General features: G+C 40.6%; 1 protein-coding gene across 1 annotated transcript; it reads right to left on the reverse strand.

The window, feature by feature from the left end:
• Positions 1–207: 207 nt before the first annotated feature.
• On the reverse strand, positions 208–18,056 carry psma5 (proteasome 20S subunit alpha 5). The gene is given in 8 exon segments (XM_059653370.1): positions 208–282; positions 284–353; positions 5,624–5,682; positions 7,324–7,431; positions 8,495–8,562; positions 12,452–12,578; positions 17,569–17,635; positions 17,847–18,056. Coding segments are annotated over 8 exon segments (588 nt in total). The 5' UTR covers positions 17,876–18,056; the 3' UTR covers positions 208–222.
• Positions 18,057–20,436: the final 2,380 nt, after the last annotated feature.

Here is a 20,436-nt window from a genome sequence, read left to right on the forward strand (position 1 = left end):
TAGCTGAACAAGCTGGAAAAGCATTTTACTCTTAACAAGAGTTTTAAAAGTTATGCATGGTAGTTTATATAAGAAAGGTCCAGGTTTTGGGCACCCCAGCTTAATTGCTGGATGCAAAACACTACACCTGTACTACTCAGTTTATCCATTCGACCCAGTGGTGTCATAATTAAAATATTTTCACTCATTATATTAAGTGGATTTAATTGCTGATAGCATACATCATCCTATGTGTATCAGTTCCTGTACCTTACGATAAACCTCCTGTAGGGAGCTCTGGGCAACCCTCCGAAGCAGAGCCAATCGCTCTTGCATCACACTGTACAAAGGTGCCAGATGGATCCATATGATACCTGTATAATAAAATAAAATTGGGCTAATAACTAAAATTGGATGTAAACATTTAGCAATGAAATAAAATTACACGTTTCTTCTGCACACAGAGACACAGATAGAGACACACAGCTTTTCTTGGATGATAGGATAAAGTCTACCAGTGCTGGATGAAGTCATTTGACTGCTTAATTGCAAAAATCTCAAGTCCCAGGACATGTCAAACAATAATTCAACGCAAGATGCATTCCTTACAATGTTTATCAAGTTCATTTTTATTTGGAATGTATTCACAACGTAGGATCAGCTGCTCCATCGGAAGGGAATTTGGCACACTACACATAACCACCAGAAACTACTTCTGTTCCTGCTCATTCATTGCTTAACAAGTTGCAAGAAAATTAACCTTGGCATTAAAGTTCCAAAACTGAGTTCAGCTGCAGCTATATGTAGCCAGACAGTCATGCAGAAACTAATATTCCTGGTGTTACCTCTAACATAATTGATCTACCATTACTCATCCTTCTTTGTTTTAAATTTTTTTTTAAAAATGATACCACAGTGCAAAATGACAGTCAAAATATCCACTTTCTAACAAAACAATTTAACTCCCTTACACCATCAAACCAAATGCCAACTCATACAAAACATAGGAAACATTTGTCACAAGTTTGAAAATGAATTAAAATCAAAAGCTTTACAATACAAAGGCTATTTTACCCATTGTGACTGTGTCAAAATTAATCACACATTCTCCTTCATTTGCCCCTCTATATTGTATTTTTTTCAAATATAGATCCAGTTTTACCTTAAATGCCTTGATAATTCCATGTGGCAAGACATTCCAGAACAACTGTGCAAAGAAGTTTTGGCTAATTCATTTTCTCACATTTGATAAGGAATTATAGTGGATTATGCTTCATCACAACATTCCCCACTGGGGAAAACAAACTTTCTCAATTTATTTGATCAAGATTCTAGATTATCCTCTTCACCTTCTCCATTCCAGTGGCACTGGTGAGGTTGTCTCACATTCAGTGATTCTAGCGCTCTTCCGTAGTTGGTTTCCAAAGTTGCAGAGTATTGTAGTTGCAGTACTGCAGAGCACTGCAACTACAACAAAAACACTTTTCCACAACAACAGTTTGCATTTTATATTCTTTGGCCATATTTAGAAAACCCCAAGTCCTAACTTATTTGATAGAAGATTAATCCATCTTCAATTGTACTGTAATCCCTACATCAAGATTCATCCACAATCTTGTGTCTTTCCATTAACCATGTCTCCACATTAATGTTTGGAAGAAAGAAACAGGAAAGTGTATTGACCCAGATTATATAGCCATCAGCAAAAAGGTGTGGCTCATGCCAGTGCGCAGAGAATTTGAGATTGAACAGCAAATTGGTGGCAGACATCAGGCATCTGCCCTCCACAGGTGTGCCATGAACAGGGCGAGCAACAGTCTGCTTCTCCAGAATTTAAACCAAGAGCTATAAATTAGATTTATTTTTTAAAAAAAACTTATATAAAAAGGGCGAGGGAGAGGGGAGAGAGAGGAGAGAGAGAGAGAGAGAGAGAGAGAGAGAGAGAGAGAGAGAGAGAGAGAGAGAGATGAGAGAGAGAGAGAGAGAGAGAGTGAGAGAGAGAGAGAGAGAGAGGAGAGAGAGAGGAGGAGGAGAGAGAGAGAGAGAGAGAGAGAGAGAGAATAATAAAATTCAAGGCAAAAGAGACTCAACACAAAATATAAAACAACCTTAAAATAACTCGAACACAAAGTTTTAAAAGATTGAGACTCCACATTGCAGGGGAGTCCCTGCAATTGCTTGACTTTGCTGACCGTTTTGTAAAATTTTCCCCATATCCTCTACGAATAGCCTGACGCAACCTAACACCATAAAACTTGCGAGTTTTGAGAAGATTTGTAGCTCAGGTTGAGGTTCTGGATGTGAGTTTCCTCGCTGAGCTGGAAGGTTCGTTTTCAGACATTTCGTCACCATTCTAGGTAACATCATCAGTGAGCCTCCAATGAAGCGCTGGTGTTATGTGCTGCTTTCTATTTATCTGTTTAGGTTTCCTTGGGTTGGTGATGTCATTTCCGGTTCTTTTTCTCAGAGGATGGTAGATTGATTTGGAGCCAATGTGTTTGTTGATGGAGTTCCGGTTGGAATGTCATGCTTCTAGGAATTCTCATGCGTGTCTCTGTTTGGCTTGTCCTAGGATGGAAGTGTTGTCCCAATCAAAGTGGTGTCCTTCCTCATCTGTATGTAAGGATATGAGTGATAGTGGATCATGTCGTTTTGTGGCTAGTTGATGTTCACGTATCCTGGTGGCTAGCTTTCTGCCAGTTTGCCCAATGTAGTGTTTGTCACAGTTCTTGCAGGGTATTTTCTAGATGACGTTCTTTTTGCTTGTTGTCTGTATAGGGTCTTTTAAGTTCATTAGCTGCTGTTTTAGTGTGTTGGTGGGTTTGTGGGCTACCCTGATGCCAAGAGGTCCAAGTAGTCTGGCAGTCATTTTGGAAATGCCTTTGATGTAGGGGAGAGTGGTTATGGTTTCTGGGCCCGTTTTGTCTGTTTGTTTGGGTTTATTGCTGAGAAATCGGCAGACTGTGTTCATAGGGTACCCATTCTTTTAGAATACGCTGTATAGGTGATTTTCCTCTGCTCTGTGTAGTTCCTCTGTGCTGCAGTGTGTGGTGGCTCGTTGGAATAATGTTCTAATGCAGCTTCGTTTGTGGGTGTTGGGATGGTTGCTCCTGTAGTTCAGTATTTGGTCCGTATGTGTTGTTTTCCTGTAGACGCTGGTTTGAAGTTCCCCATTGACTGTTCGCTCTACTGTGACATCTAGGAATGGCAGTTTGTTGTTGTTTTCCTCCTCTTTTGTGAATGTTATGCCAGTAAAGGGTATTATTGATGGTCTTGAAGGTTTCCTCTAATTTGTTTTGTTTAGTGATGACAAAGATGTCATCCACGTAGCAGACCCAAAGTTTGGGTTGGATGATTGGCAGAGCTGTTGGAGTCTCTGCATTACTACCTCTGCTAAGAACCCTGGTATCGGAGATCCCATGGGTGTGCCCAAACAAACAGACAAAACGGGCCCAGAAACCATAACCACTCTCCCCTACATCAAAGGCATTTCCGAAATGACTGCCAGACTACTCAGACCTCTTGGCATCAGGGTAGCCCACAAACCCACAAACACACCAACACAGCAGCTAATGAACTTAAACGACCCCATACAGACAAGCAAAACGAACGTCATCTACAAAATACCCTGCAAGAACTGTGACAAACACTACATTGGGCAAACTGGCAGAAAGCTAGCCACCAGGATACACGAACATCAACTAGCCACAAAACGACATGACCCACTATCACTCGTATCCTTACATACAGATGAGGAAGGACACCACTTTGATTGGGACAACACATCCATCCTAGGACAAGCCAAACAGAGACACGCACGATAATTCCTAGAAGCATGACATTCCAACCGGAACTCCAACAAACACATTGGCTCCAAATCAATCTACCATCCTCTGAGAAAAAGAACAGGAAGTGACATCACCAACCCAAGGAAACCTAAACAGATAAATAGAAAGCAGCACATAACACCAGCGCTTCGGAGGCTCACTGATGATGTTACCTAGAATGGTGACGAAACGTCTGAAAACGAACCTTCCATCTCAGCGAGCAAACTCACATCCAGACCCATAAAACTTACATGACTGTGTGCTAAAGAATTATTCAAAACAATTTGTGCTTAAGCAGGTAGTTTCAAAACAAACAAAGCACAGGACCAGTCTCAGTCAAGATATATAAAGAATTGAAAATCCAGTTAATAATTAGAAGACTACTTCTGTGCAAGCAAAACTGCACATAAAGCTCTCGAACTTGCAAGTCAAGAAACATTACTATGGCTCAAGGCATCAAATTGTTCATTGAAATGTAGCAATGAGCAATCTTCTATTCATTCCCAAACTTATATGCTCATTTAGGTTGCAAATACAATTTACGTGCAAATTGTGTGCACCTAAGCACACAATAATCAATTTGAACACATTATGTACTCGACCAATTCCAATATCCCAAACTCTGTTTAGACACAGCCAATTCAAGTCATGGAGTACGGATCTGAAAAATCCTAATGTGGCTGCACTCCGTGATCATCCAAACCATTCAGTTATATTCCTAGATGCATACTTACCATTATGTAAAGCTTTACTTTCAGCTACTAACATTTAAAATGACTTTAAGCTTTAAGACTTTCTCAAATCAATGTTAAATGGTTTAAAAGGCTCATGTAATCTAACATTAAAATTGATTTGACACAATTCATTTAGACTCCCATGAACATTAAGTACAAACATGGTAAAATGGCATCACTGAACAGGTATCAAAGCTGACCTGCAGTCAAATCAAAAACCAATTCTGTGACTACATTTCTGATACTGCCTCAAAAAGATAAATTGCATTTCATCATCTAACTTTATAAAGGAAGTAGTCAATTAACAGTATAGTTACAAGTGCAAAGTTAATTCGATCACTTGTTTGAAAATTCAGAGCTAAAACGTGCTCAGTGTCATGATACACATCTTCCTGTTTAAATTTAGAAGACAACTGCCTTGTTCTGACAATATCATACAAGCTCAAGTCAGATTTATTTCCTTAACGGTTTCAGCAAAATTACAGCCATGTAAGGCCAAATAATCTAATTCCCAAACTGTTTTTTTGGCTTACAAACAAATAAGAACATGCTATTATCAAATTGTGTAATGAAACTAAAAGCAAGTCCTTTATAAAATCCTAACAAAACCTGTTTCCAGTTTAGGGATATAATGTGTGACATTGCCCCATCATGAAAACATTACGTCAGATGATTCTTGTAAGACGTGAGATGGAAAGTGTTTCTTGATTTTAGGAGTCCTACTTCTGATTTGAATCCTGGATAAGAATGGAACCTTGGATAAGAATGCTTCATCATTTTGATTATGTTAAGCTACAGGTTGAACACTCAGTTACAGATAATCAATTACTCAAATGGAAAAGCTCAACAGTTGTAGAATATGTACATGCTAAAACATAGGCAATCTAGGTAACCAAGCATATTGTACATGCTTAAAATTGTATGCTCTGACACTGTCAAAATACCCCAAATGAATTACCACAATGTGAAAAACAAGCAGAAAATTGGCATTAGGTTATGATGTTCATTTGAGGAACCAGTGCATGCATGACAGGCCAAATGGGCTTCTTATACTGTCACAATTCTGATTAAAACTATGCTTACATCTGTGGTCCTTTTTCATCAATTCCTCCAAACAGTAAAGCCACACCAAATGGACGGCTCTGAAAAAATATAATTTAAAAAAATCAGCAAGTTTAAACACATTTTCTTTCTAAGCACTTAAATAAGTGATATATTGAGAAAGTGTCTACCTCCTCTTATCAAGGCAACCTGATAGATGAGTGATACAACAGCTAAATGGAGGTTTTTGTAATCAAACAAAAAAAAAGAGAAGAGAACTTTGGGCCAAAGACGGCAAGGTATTTCGCTCTTGCATGAAATAGTGTCAGAGATGGACAGCATGGAAACAGACCCTTTGATCCAACTCGCCTATGCCGATCAGATATCCTAAATTAATCTAGTCCCCTCTGCCAGCATTTGGCCCATACCCAAAGACCAAATTTCCAATAATTAATCAGTCTGTCGGGGAGGGAGGAGACAAGCATTTCCGTGTCTGGGAAACTCAGCATGTCGGTTCGCTAATGGCTGTCAACAATGTGGTCGTTGACCTTCACAAAGATTGCTAAGTAAAGCAAGTTCCCCAGTTTTGAGCTTCCTCGGAATCACCAAGCCTCACCTCCAATGCTCAGGAGTGTAAGGGTCCATGAGCCACCGCAAGTCACTGATCAGCTGGTGAACATTTTGGACTACTTGGCCTTGGGACACTGACAAACTCCTGCAATGTAGCACTTTCAGAGTTGCACGAGCCTTTTTTCTGAGTTTTGCTCTGGCCAGATTTTAGATGGGCTCAGATATTTAACTGGCCAGGGAGTTGCCTGAGCAACAAAGACTGAAACTGCCCTTCAGGGCTATGTGGAATCTTTGACAGTTTCATGAGAACGGCCGAGGAAATTAATTTTCTGAAAGGGGAATTCCCCCAGTTCTAAAATCCTTGAAAATATTCTATTGTGGAGAATTTGAAGGACTCCAACACCTAAAGCTTTTTCCCCCCCCACCTCTCTGGGAATAAATTACTAATAAAAACTGTTCCCCCAACTCCAGACACTATCGCCACACTTAGGCCTACCAATTACCTCAGCCAGTGACTTAATTGGCATCCTACCAGCCCCTGCTGACCATACATGTCGACCCCATCGCAGAAACTGTCAAAGAGGCCAGTTGTGCTGCTAGGCATTTACTGCAAGAGGCAGCGTGATTCCGAACAAGGGTTTCTTTCCTACTAGATCTAGGAATTCCGGAGAAGGATCATAGAATTCCTAACCAACAATCCCCAGTGCAAAAGATATCCAAAGTGAAGTGGGTAATTTTTAATCCAAATCGGGGTCAGTAATAGGGTTTCCAACTCTGAGATAACTGGGCCATTTAATCTTATGCAAGTTACAGCATTTTCACTTGCAATTCAGAGACAGAAACACTACTCGTACTGTATTTTGTTCTGTGGGGGGGGGGGGGAAGAGCGCACGCGGGCACACGCTAGAGAAAGAGAGACAGACACATATGAAGCAAAATTGTGAAGATATCTTTAAAAGCAGCAATTTTCATCATTAAAACCTGTTGAGTTGATAAAATGACTTAAAAAGTACTACTGGTACTAATCTGGCCTTCACATTTAGCTGTCCATTTGTAAATACCACAAGTTGATGTCAGTCTTATACAGACCAAAAGCCAGCATCTGCAGTTTCACCACCAGTTCAACTGCAAATTCTAGGCCACATATCTATATATTTAATCACAGATTTTACCATTGCACCAGGATCTGCATCTTCTTCACCAAACTGCAAGGCCAGATTAGAGACTGCCTGCGTCACACTCTCCACTGTCATATTTTCATTATAGGTAAACCAATGATTCTGAAGAAAAAAATTATAATTCAAGTTAAGTTTGTTCAAAGTAATATCATTCCAATACACAGACTATCAGTACAGTAAAATGCCACATGCCTGGGGATGCCTCAGAACATCCTCCCATTGGTTATTTTCCACAAACACTGAACACCAAAGATTGCAGATGCACAGTACACACTTTCACTGCAAGAAGATTTTTCTTTCTTTAAAGCCACAGATAAGTGACAATTAGAACCACACAGGTTGAAGAGGCATATAATAAAGTTTGTATGAATAAGAGCATTCACAATGGGTGGGTCCTTACTGTAATTACACTAAAGATATTTCAATCTTTGAGAATGAATTTTTTTAAAAAATTCATGAAAATACAATAGATTGTAGAATGTAGTTAGCATATATTCAAAACAGTGGCATCAATCTTTGGGACGATGTAGTGGATGAATAAATAGGTTTTTGATAAACATCTTCCTCTTTTATATTATCACAAGATAACTTTGGCAATCCAATGAAACTACATGTTCCACGTATGTATGCACATACTTCATTATGTAACATATTCCAGATGTAGCTTGCTCAAAGTGAACGGCAATAAAAAGCAATTTAAAAATCAAAGCTTATATACTGGAATATTAGTTTTCCAAATATTTCCACTCAACTACCTGTAACTTAATTGTTTAAGCTATCTTGTTATACTAACATTCAGAAGTATAAACAGACAGCTGAACTCTAAATAGCTACTCAAAGACTTTTGATAAATTAACATTTCGCAGGCCCATGTACATTAGATTTTGACATAAATGCTTCTCAAGTTAAACATATTTTTGGTAATTAAGAAACAATGTAAATCATTCTCAGTTTTGACAAAAGATTATGACCCTGAAATATTAATTCTGTCCCTCATGATGCAGCCCTAGATCTTTCCAGTAGCTTCCATTTTTATTAATATAAAACATCAAGTTGGTGGTTAATAAGTGCACCATACTCATCTAACATCACATTACAAAGTTGTTTAACATTTAAAAGAGGATAGACTTTGTCGCAATGTATTTATAATGAATTGTAATATTACCTGCGTTTCAACTCTTGCTTTGTCAATCAGAGTTTTGGCATCAGCTATTAATCCACTCATTGCACAACCTAACAACAAAATAGTTAACAAGTAAGACAACTCATTCCAAAAAAGCTATACTAAATGGAATGTGAAATTTAAATTCAGTGGTAAGATGTGTTTTAAACATTTTTCTACATTTAATCTACTGATTTTATTTATCAAGACACTCAAAAAGAGCACAGGTTGTTGACCGTTGTAAAAGTGATCCAAATATTTTGCACATTGTAAGATGATACATTACAATAGAATTTTAAAATGTTAACAAAAAACGTCTTAAGTAGTATTTTGCATACCATACGTATCTGATCTTTTCTCCAAAAAAAAAGTGTCTTTACAAGGGTCAAATTTTCCTTCCTCGTATTATAATTTTATTTTCTGCATTTTAAGCGATTTGATACTTTTGCAATCAATTTAATTCCACTACCTATGCCTACACTTGTTCTTCACCAAATATTCACTGTCCTAGGATGGATGTGTTGTCCCAATCAAAGTGGTGTCCTTCCTCATCTGTATGTAAGGATACGAGTGATAGTGGGTCATGTCGTTTTGTGGCTAGTTGATGTTCATGTATCCTGGTGGCTACATTGGACAAACTGGTGGAAAGCTAGCCACCAGGATACACGAACATCCACTATCACTCGTATCCTTACATACAGATGAGGAAGGACACCACTTTGATTGGGACAACACATCCATCCTAGGACAAGCCAAACAGAGACACGCACGATAATTCCTAGAAGCATGGTATTCCAACCGGAACTCCATCAACAAACACACATTGGCTCCAAATCAATCTACCATCCCCTGAGAAAAAGAATAGGAAATGACATCACCAACCCAAGGAAACCTAACCAGATAAATAGAAAGCGGGACATAACACCAGCACTTTGTCGGAGGCTCACTGATGATGTTATCTAGAATGGTGATGAAACGTCTGAAAACGAACCTTCCAGCTCAGTGAGCAAACTCACTTCCAGAATATCATGTACTCAAAATGAAGGTCTCCCATTGATATAATGTTAGTACTCTTAGTGGCTACTCCCACTGAGTTTGATATCCTTTTTAAAAGTTCAGGTTCTCAAAGCTGGGAATTGTCTGACTATGGCCTCATGAATGATCTGGATAACTTTAGCATTGTGTATTTGCTTTTGTATATTTATTATGGTCATATTTTGCTCATATTTATAAAACATTTTCCAACTCCTTCATCAATTAAGTTTCAAATATCTGTACATATAAACACCAAATCTCCTCCTGCTCTGAGAAATTTAGTGGTGTAATCTCTCAAAATAGATGTCATAATCTCAGCCCTGACACTCTTAATTCAGAATGGAAGTCAAAATCAACAGGATTCCAATTTGTTAAACACTGCTTTTACTTCAGTGGGCTGGTCGTCCCTATGACCTGTAGCTTTCTTGGTAAATTATCCAATTAAAGAAGTATAGCAATCCATAGCCTTTTTTGCCCATTTAGATTTCAACAACCTGTATAAGTTAATTTATACAAACAGAACAAATCATGCCTGAAACAAGAAAACAGGGCTTTGGAAGCAGAGGGATCGATATTCCTGGGAATAACTGGAATTAATTGCAGTCCATCAATTTTCTGGATTTATCAGATATTGAGGGGAGAGATATATCAAAACAAAAGAAATTGGTTAGTCAAATTTGCACGGCCCGAGATGGTGGTGGAGCCAGGCACTCAACAAGTGTCTGGATGGGTACTTAAAACGCCAGACATAGTAGGCTATCGATCAAGTACAGGTAAAATAGGATTAGTGCAGTTTGATGTTTGTGGGTCAGCAATGACATGGAGGGCCAAAGGGCATGTTAATATGCTGTATGATTCTGACTGACTGTGTAAAGACCAACAAAAACTCCTAAATCAAATAAGATTTTGACAGACTGAGAAGTATCATTTATTTCATTTTATTCAGTTGATTAGCAGCAATCTTTTTCAATTTTTCCTCCAAACATTCATTGGTTAAGTTTGCTTCTTTTTTAGCAGTCCTTCATGGTCAAGGTGGGGGTGGGCAGGTTTCTAGTAACTGAATAATCCAATTGTGGACTTACAGACTCGACCACAGGGACAGCTGGTGTTTGAGGTAGGTGGGCGAGATATTCTCGATTCTGTGTAGCTCCTTCCACCACTTGGACTTGGTCTCCATGTGTTTCACTCAGTCACACTCAAAATGGTTGGTGCCTTCGCGAATCATCTTTCCAATTTTCTGCATTCTACAGCAAGTTTCCAGTGTTGTGGAGTTGGTGCATGTGTTTCAGGAACCTTTCAATGATTTCCTTTGCTGTCCTCTTGATCACTTACCACTGCAAAGATCAGAGTACCAGTTTGGAAGTGGATGCTTGCATTGCTATAACTATCCTGTTTGTGGATGGGCAGGATTTTGTAAAGTCAGTGCAAGTGATAATTCTCCAGGGGTTTGAGGTGATTGTAAATGGTTCATGCATCTGATGCATATGGGAGGGTGGGGAGCACAGTTGTTCCATAGACTACAAGTCCGATGCTAGGTTCCAGGTCTCAGTCTTTGAATGGGTGTTCCTCAGGCATCCAAAAGGCTGCACTGACCCACTGGAGACAATGTTGGAATTCATCATCAATATCTGCTTGCATCGAGACGAGGCTCTCAAGGTGTAGGAGGTGACTAAATGTCCAGGGGTCCACTGTGGATTTTGCTGGGCAGCAGCAATGTCGTGTAGCATGAGGGGGCTGGTGAGAACCTTTGTTCTTCAGGCATTCAGACTGAAGCCCATTTTCTCATTCATCTCCATGAATGCATCGACAAAACGTAGCTCAGCCTGAGTGTGCACACAGGCATTGTAGGCATAATACACCTTGATGACAGAATTTGTGGTGGTCTTGGCTTTTGCCTGAAGGCGAAAGGTGAACCATTCCCGCTCAACCTATAGGTTCATTTCAGTCCAATGGGGAGCTTCACTGAGGGGGCGGATGTTGTGGCAAGGAAAATGGAAAAGAGCATTAGTATGACACAGTCCTGTCTGACCTGGATTGTCCTCATATTGAGTCTGCGGTGGATCTATCTATTGGTGATGATCACAGTTTGCATGTCATCACGAAGCAAGTGGAGAATGGTGGTGAATTTTTGGGGGCTGCCAAATTCGAAGAGGACATTCCACAATCCCTCATAACTATTAAAGTCAAAAGCCTTTATGAGATCGATCAAGGCCACGTATGGAGATTAGTATTGTTCCCTGCACTTTTCTTACATTTGCTGCACTCTGAAAATCACGTCCATTGTGCCTCTTGATTGCCAAAGGGTACAGACTCCGGGGAGCCCTTCAGCCAGTGGGAGGAGAGACAGTTGAAGAGGATTCTCAATTATCTTTCCTGCGGCAGACAATAGGAAAATCCCTCTAATTTCCACTGGACCAGTCTCCTTTCTTGAAGATGGTTACAACTGCAGTGTCTGCCCACATGTTATCTTTGTTCCAGACAAGGGCAATGAGGTCATGGTTTGCAATAACAGAGTGAATAGATGCAGAGTGGAAAGTGAGTGAGGAGACTCATCAGAACATGCGTAGTTTCTTCAATGCAATCAAAACCACCTACAGTCAGACCTACTAAATGGAGAGCCAAACATAAAGGTTAATCGCTCAAAGACAGAGACAGTCAACACCCACTTCAGAAAATGCTTCAAGGACCTCGTCAACCAAGACATTTCTTTGGCGCAAAGGCTCTCAACATTATCCCGCAACACACTATCATCATCTCAGCACACCTCCAAACTGACAGGTCAGAAAAGCCACTCAAAAAGGTGTAAAACAAAGCAGCTTCCTGCATAGATGGAATCAAATTTGCTTTCATGCTCATTTAGGATGCAAGAAAGAATAAAAGGGTTCAATAATCGACACTCTGTAAATTACTTTCAAATATACTAACCTATGTGCGCATCAATTTCAACAATTTTCTCAATGCTGCTGGGTTCCATCAAAGGTGAAGTGATTCTTTTCTCAACTGCAAGAACAACACCTTCAGAAGTTTGGATTCCAATTGCTGTGGAACCCAACTAGAGGAAGAAAAGAATAACATTAGTTAAATTTTGACAGCTTAGCTAACATTAAAAAATTCCAAAAAGAACTACAAAATCATCTGAATTCTTAAATAGAACAGAAAATACTCAAAGCTCGAATTATACTGGTGTTGAAAACATTTCAGTTTCAAGTTCATTTACAGAATAGTTTTGACGTAAAGTTTTGGAAACTGATGAATATATTGAACTTCTAACCTTTTCTGTTTCTACTTCAAATTTCCTGCACTAACAGTTTCATCTTCCAGTCCACCCATTCATTCTTTGATACACCGTGGAATCTATCGAATCCCTACAGTGTGAAAGCAGGTCATTCAGCCTAACGAGTCCACGTCAATCCTCCAAAAAGCATTTCCCAGACCTACCACCACCCCCTGCACCCCATTCTACTCCTGTAACCCCGAATTTCTCACCTTGCCAACACACCTCTGGACACTATGAGACAATTTAACATGGCCAATCTATCTAACCTGCATATCTTCGGACTGAACATCTAACTAGTTATTCTGTCATTGAATTAAAATACCGAGCTGAACAACGGGCAAGCTGTGATGGCATCTAATACCACGGAACTTTAGACCTATAAGTTGGCAGGGGGACGTGTTCTGACAGTGATGCAAAAAGGCAGATTTAGTTCAGGATTGAGATAACTTGTATTCATAGAATGCCATTCAATAAAGACATTATCTAACAGCATTTCTGGACAAAAGTTTATATTGAGCAAAACAGGAGTATAAGAGGGATAACAAACTCTGGTATAAGAGGTGGAGAAGAAAGAGGGGAAGGAGTGGGGTGGGGAAGAAACTATTTACTGGAGTTACTTGTATCCTCCTCAGGGTTCTGAGGAAGGGTCACTTGACCCAAACCGTTAACTCAGATTACACTCCACAAATGCTGCCAGACCCGTTGAGCATTTCCACCAAGTTCTATTTTTACCTCTTGCAAGAATGCACTTGAATTTTCATATTCCATGCTGGTTTCCTTTCATATTCTATTTTTTCCTCTATTCTATCAACTCTTTCATTACGCTGGGTCGATTTATAAATTCTAAAAAAGTTCATAAAGACATTTTGCAAACGTCTTCCAGGTTATCTTTGCCAACTTGACATTCTAAAGCATCAGATGGGATCATAGTTCTATTTGTTTCAAAATGGCGATGGAAAAGGATAGACCGGGTTTAAAAGTTAAGTTCTAAACTGGAGAAAGGTAAATTTTGACAGTATTAGGCAACAACTTTCAAAAGTTAATTGGGAGCAAGTGTTCGCAAGTAAATGGACAGCTGGGAAGTGAGAAACCTTCAAAAATGAGATAATTTGAGTCCTGAAACAATGTTCCTTTTATGGTGAAGGGCAAGGCTGATAGGTGTAGGGAATGCTGCATGACTATCTAAATTAAGGTTTTGGTCAAGAAAAAGAAGGAAGCATATGTCAGGTATAGGCAGCAGGGATTGAGTAAATCTCTAGAAATGCATAAAGGCAACAGAAGTACGCTTAAGAGAGAAATCAGGAGGGCAAAAAGGGGACACAAGATAGCTTTCACAAATAGGGTTAAAGAGAATGTAAAGGAATTCCGAAAAATATATCAAGGACAAAAGGATAACTAGGAGAGAATAAGGCCCTTTAAAGATCAGCAAGACAATCGACATGTGGAACCACAGGAAATGAGGGAAGATACTAAACAAATATTTTGCATCAGTATGTGGAGAAGGATATGGAAGATAGAGAAGGTGGGGAAATAAATTGCAACATCTTGGAAAAATGACCATATTACAGAGATAGTGGTGCTGGACATCTTAAAACACAAAGGTGGATAATGGGACCTGATGAAGGGTAGTGTAGAGTTTTGTGGGAAGCTAGGCAAGTGATTGCTATGCACCTTAAGGTATCTGTATCATCGATAGCCACAAATGAGGTGCTGGAGGACTGAAAGTTGGCTGATGGGGTGCCACAATTTAAGAAAGGTTGTAAGGAAAAGCAGGGAAACTACAGACCAGTGAACCTAACATCAATGGGCAAGTTGTTGGAGGTGATCCTGACAGCCAGGATTTACATGTATTTAGAAAGGCAAGAAGGGATTAGGGATAGTCAACATTGCTTTGCATGGGAGAAGTCATGTCTCACTGAGTTTTTTGAAGTAGTAATGAAGATGATGGATCCAGTAGTGGATGTGGTCTATGACTGCAGAAGTCCATTCAATAAGGCTCCACATAGTAGACTGGCAAGCAAAGCTGGATCAAATGAAATGCAGAGAGAACTAACCATTTGGATACAGAACTGGCTCGAAGTTGGAGACAGAGGTTGGTGATGGAGGGCTGCTTTTCAGACTGGAGGCCTGTAGCCAGCTGCATCCCACAAGGATCAATGCTGGGTCCACAGCTTTTTGTAGTCATTTTATATTGATTTGGACGTGAACATAGGAGGTATGGTTAGTAAGTTTGCAGATCACACCAAAACTGTTGGTGTACTGGACAGCGAAGAAGCTTACCTCAGAGTACAATGGGATCTTGATCAGTTGGGTCGGCAGACCAAGGAGTGGCAAACGGAGTTTAATTTAGATAAATGTGAGGTGCTGCAGTTTGTAAAGGCAAATCGGGGAAGAATTATACAACTAATGCTAAAAGTTCTGGACAGTGCTGCTGAACAACAAGGCCTTGGAGTGTAGGGTGATAGTTCCTTGAAAGTAGAGTCACAGATAAATAGGACAGCGAAGGCAACATTTGGTATGCTTGCCTTTATTGGTCACAGCATGGAGTATAGGAGGTGGCAGGTCATGTTGCAGCTGTATAGGACATTGTTTAGGCCACTTTTGGAATACTGCATGCAATTCTGGTCTTCCTCCTATAGGATGTTGTCAAATTTGAAGTGGTTCAGAAAACATTTGCAAGGACAGTGCCATGGTTGGAGGGTTCGAGCTATAGGGTGAGGGTGAATAGGCTGGGGCTATTTTCCCTGGAGTGTTGGAGGCTGCGGGGCGACCTTAAAGAAGCTTATAAAATCATGAGGGGCAGAGAGGGTGAATGGCGAAGATCTATTCCACAGGGCAGTGCAGTCCAAAACTAGAAGGCCTAAGCTGAGGGAAAAAAAATTTGGCAGGGGCTTAGGGGCAACATTTTCCACACAGGAAGTGGAGGAGACTGGTACAATTACAACATTTGAAGGTATCTGGATGGGTATATGAACAAGATGATATAGGCGAATGGGACTAGGTTAATTTAGGATATCCGGCTGGCATGGACGAGTTGAATTGAAGAGTGTGTTTCCATGTTGTACATCTCTACGACTCTACATAGTACAACCCTTTACAATGTTATAGCCTTTTTTTAAATCTAGTACTTTATTTAACGTTTTTAGTAAGCCAAAGACATGACTTTCCCATGGAATTTTTGTTTTTCAACTGAATGTATATTGTTATCAAACTGTTTGACCTGTTTCTTTAAATGTTTTCGTTGTTTCTTTACTGCAAAACCTTTTTGTTTATTTACCTAATCAATCTTAGCCAGCTCTCCACTCGTGTGTAATTGGCTTTAAGTTTCAGATTCTCATTTGCAAGTGAAAGATTTCAAACTTACTGCTGAATTCAATGTACTATGATGAATGCTCCCCAGTGGGAATTTACTATGGATCAGTCACAATCATACTGAATGACACAACTCAAATAGGTCCAGTCTATACCTGCTCCAATATTTTATACTTTGACGGCATTACTAATTAAGCCTGCCTCACCACACAATATTATCTCCTGAAGTAATTTCATTCCCAGTTGATTTCACAACATATTGTTCCAAGAAACTGTCATAAAAGCTTTCTACACACTTTCCAGGCCACTTTACCAATTTGATTGATTCAGTCTATTTGCAGATTCAAGTCCCCCACCACTATTATACTGCCTTTGGTCACAAGTTCTAACAATTTCCATTTAATGCTTTGTCCAACTGTACAACTAGTGGTGGGGAGGCCTATAAAAACTAGCCCCAGCAACATTTTCTGACTCTTGTCATTCTTAATCCCTACCCATAGTTTTACTTTCTGATTTAATAAGTCACAATGATTTCTTATTAATGTTCTTATGTCACATTTCATCAGCCTGCCTACTTTTACAGCTAATAAAATGTGAGGCTGGATGAACACAGCAGGCCAAGCACATCTCAGGTGCTCCTGAGATGCTGCTTGGCCTGCTGTGTTCATCCAGCCTCACATTTTATTATCTTGGAATCTCCAGCATCTGCAGTTCCCATTATCTCTGATACTACTTTTACAGCTACCTATCTTTCAAAACACAGTGCACCCTGGAATAATTATTTCACCAACACTGGTTACCTTGTAACCATATCCATGTAAAAGGCAATTTATCTATTTATACTTCTTGTTCATGTGTCTTATTTCAGGTACATTCAAATTTTAAAAAGTGTCTTTGTTTTAAAAAAATAGGCTGTAAATACCAAAAACATCACTTCTAGGTAGCACAAGCAACAGGTATTCAACAAGTAGGATGCATTGTCATTTGGATGCAACAGGAGGTGGTCCATTGCTTCTTTTGACTTTAAAAATGGAGGAGGTAGGTGGGGGAAAAAAAAACAGGTGCAGTCACCCATGCTCAGGGAAGCACCTCTGATAGCACAGGACAGCAGATGGAGAGGCTTCAGGCCACAGATGGTAGTGGGACAAGTGCTGGCACTGGTGCTCTCAGCTGATGTCACAGGGACCATTTTGATGTTACGGATAATCATTTTTATTAGTGTTCCCTGCAATGTAATGTTACCATAAAACTCCCTATCCCTTCCTGTCACACCCAGCTTTGTCTTTAGCACTTTTACCTTTGGATGTCTAAATCACGCTTCACCTGAACTCTCCTTCCCATTAGTTTGAAGTTTTCTTCCACTCTCAGCAAGGTCTATTAAAATACAATTTTAGTTAAATCGCCCCTTCTATACGTACACCGCTGTGTTACTGTTATCGTCTTGTTAAAATACCTTAATAGCCTCTATGGCATATTCGACTTGGAATAACCGGCCTTCCGGGGAGAATGTATTCACGCCTCTGGAAGTGAAACCAAAACGGTTCATTGAAATAAAGTGTTTTAAAATATATTCATGAACCATAACTTACTCTAAGAGTAACATTAAAAAGGAAAGCACTGATTGATCAATTCTTCGTCGAGTTATTTCAGTAAAACTCAGTAATAAAACCGCATTAGAAAATGCGGAGGCCTTGCTTTAAATGACAAAGCAGAAGCACGAGCTGCACGAACCTGTCGTATTCCGATCTGATTATAAACATTTTTCGATAAACTTTTGTCTACGATTCAGGAACAGAGAGCTTCGAGAAACACAGTATATTTTTTAAAAGAAAGACTAAAATAAAACACATCAAATCTTTCCCGGGACTTCGCGTGACTTGACTTTAATTCAGAATCAGAGGCGGCAAACCAGCGACTACTGTCCTATCTGACATACGCCGATTTACCCCTGCTCCTATTGGTTACCTGTTGGACCGGAGGTAGCTTGCGCCGCTCTCCCGTGATGTATTGGTTAGCATCCATGTCAGTTATCTGGCCTGATCCTCCCATTGGCCGGTACTTATTGGTTCTTTCTCGTAGCGTTCCTCTGCTCTTTGCCTTTGCCTGTTATCTAACAAGTCTGCCCATTGGCTGCTTCTGTCACCTTTCACCTATATGTTCTATTGGCCATTGCTCCCGACTGTTAATTTTGTGGCATTTCTATTGGTTAATATCCCTGTCTGTTATCTTGTTAGCATTTTTATTGGCCTCTGTTACAGTCCGTTATCATTCTAGTCTTTCCATTGGTCGCTGTCGCAGTGAGGTTTTTTCTCTTAGATTCCTATTGGCTATTATAGCAGTCTATTAAATCTCTGGCCACCGCCTCTCCCGTGGGTTGGTGGCAGGGTTCCGATTTTAAAATTCTCAATTTTTTCCAAAACTACCATCTGTCCTATTCACACCACGCAAAGAATATCTAGCCAAGATCCCGCAACTCATCCGTCAAACCCCCTGTCTGCAATAATAACCAAAACAGAATTCCCCTCGTCCTCACGTACTACCCCACCAACTTCTGGATCCAACACTTCATCCTCCGACACTTCCACCATCTACAATCTGACCCCACTACCAAAGACGTTTTTCCCTCCCCATCCTTCTCTGCTTTCCGGAGGGAGCACTCTCTCCGGGACTCCCTTGCCCACTCCACACTCCCCTCTAGTCCCCCCACACCCAGCACTTGCCCCTGCAACCGCAGGAAGTGCTACACCTGCCCCCACACCTCCTGCCTCACCCCCATCCCAGGCCCCAAGAAGACTTGCCACATCAAACCCGCACATCTGCCAATGTGGTATACTGTATCCACTGTTCCCATTGTGACCTCCTCTACATCGGGGACACCAAGCGGAGGCTTGGGGACCGCTTTGCAGAACACCTATGCTCAGTTCGCAATAAACAACTGCACCTTCCAGTCACAAACCATTTCAACTCGCCCTCCCATTCCTCAGACGTCATGTCCATCCTGGGACTCCTGCAGGGCCACAACAATGCCACCGGAAGGTTGCAGGAACAGCAACTCATATTCTGGTTGGGAACCCTGCAGCCCAGTGATATCAATGTGGATTTCACAAGCTTCAAAATCTCCCCTCCTGCCACTGCATCCCAAAACCAACGCAGCTCATCCCCGCCTCCCTAACCTGTCCTTCCTCCCACCTATCCCCTCTTCCCACCTCAAGCTCCACCCCCATCTCCTACCTCATCCCGCCCCCTTGACCTGACCATCCTCCCTGGACTGTCATATCCCCTCCCTAACTCCCCACCTATACTCACCTTTACTGGCTCCGTCCCTGCCTCTCTAACCTGTCTGTCCCCTCTCCATCTATCTTCTCCTCTATCCATCTTATCCATCTCCCCTCTCCCTATTTATTTCAGAATCCTTCTTCCCCTCCCCCTTTTCTGAGGAAGGGCGTAGGCCCGAAATGTCAGCCTTCCTGCTCCTCTGGTGCTGCTTGGCCTGCTGTGTTCATCCAGCTCTACGCCTTGATCATGATACGCTTTCTTTTGAAAAGAAATAACTGGGGCAAGAAGATGGCAGAGAGTAGCGCTATTAGGCTGCTGAAGGACAGGAGGAGCTGGGAGTTTTAGTTCCATTTGTGTTAGTTACGCCCCACTGCCCACAGTGCTCACTGCACTTGAGAAGGTCCTTTCCCATCCTTCTGTCTTAGACTTTTCTTAGCTACTGACAGAACTGAAGATGGGTTATTTGACCCAAAAAGTTAACTTCTACTTTCCTTTCAAATGTGATGCAGGTCTGCTGAGTTTCTCCAGCAATTTTGTTTTCTTTGGTTTCGCATTTGCAGCTCTTTGTTTTGTTTTCTAATCATAACAGTTCTGATGACATACCCCTGGAGCATCTGGGACTTGAACCCAGGCCTCCTGGCCCAGAGGAAATGACAGAGTCTCTGCTCCACAAGAGCCAATTGAGGGTTTCTAATATTAATCACTAATGCTGAACATTTGATGCACACCTCCACAATAAGTCTCTTAGGAACCTGCTGCAACCTCCTTTCATTTATACTGAAAGCATATAAGAACAGAAAGTGCTGGAGAAACTCAAATTGGACTAAATGTTTCAAGCGTGCTATGGGTTCTTTGGATTAGTAAACATATGCTTGCACAAATATGAAATCTTTTTTATTTTGTTTGTAGGAGCTGGTTCACAATTTAAAGGTGTTAAACTCAACATTAAACCCAGAAGGTTGCAAAGTGCCTAGTCTGAAGATTCTGTTTCTTCCCTCTCTTCTAGTTTGTTATCATGTTCCCTCTCCCGTCACCTTCTCATCCC

Source organism: Stegostoma tigrinum, chromosome 21, assembly GCF_030684315.1.
Source record: "Stegostoma tigrinum isolate sSteTig4 chromosome 21, sSteTig4.hap1, whole genome shotgun sequence".
Classification (NCBI taxonomy): Eukaryota; Metazoa; Chordata; class Chondrichthyes; order Orectolobiformes; family Stegostomatidae; genus Stegostoma; species Stegostoma tigrinum.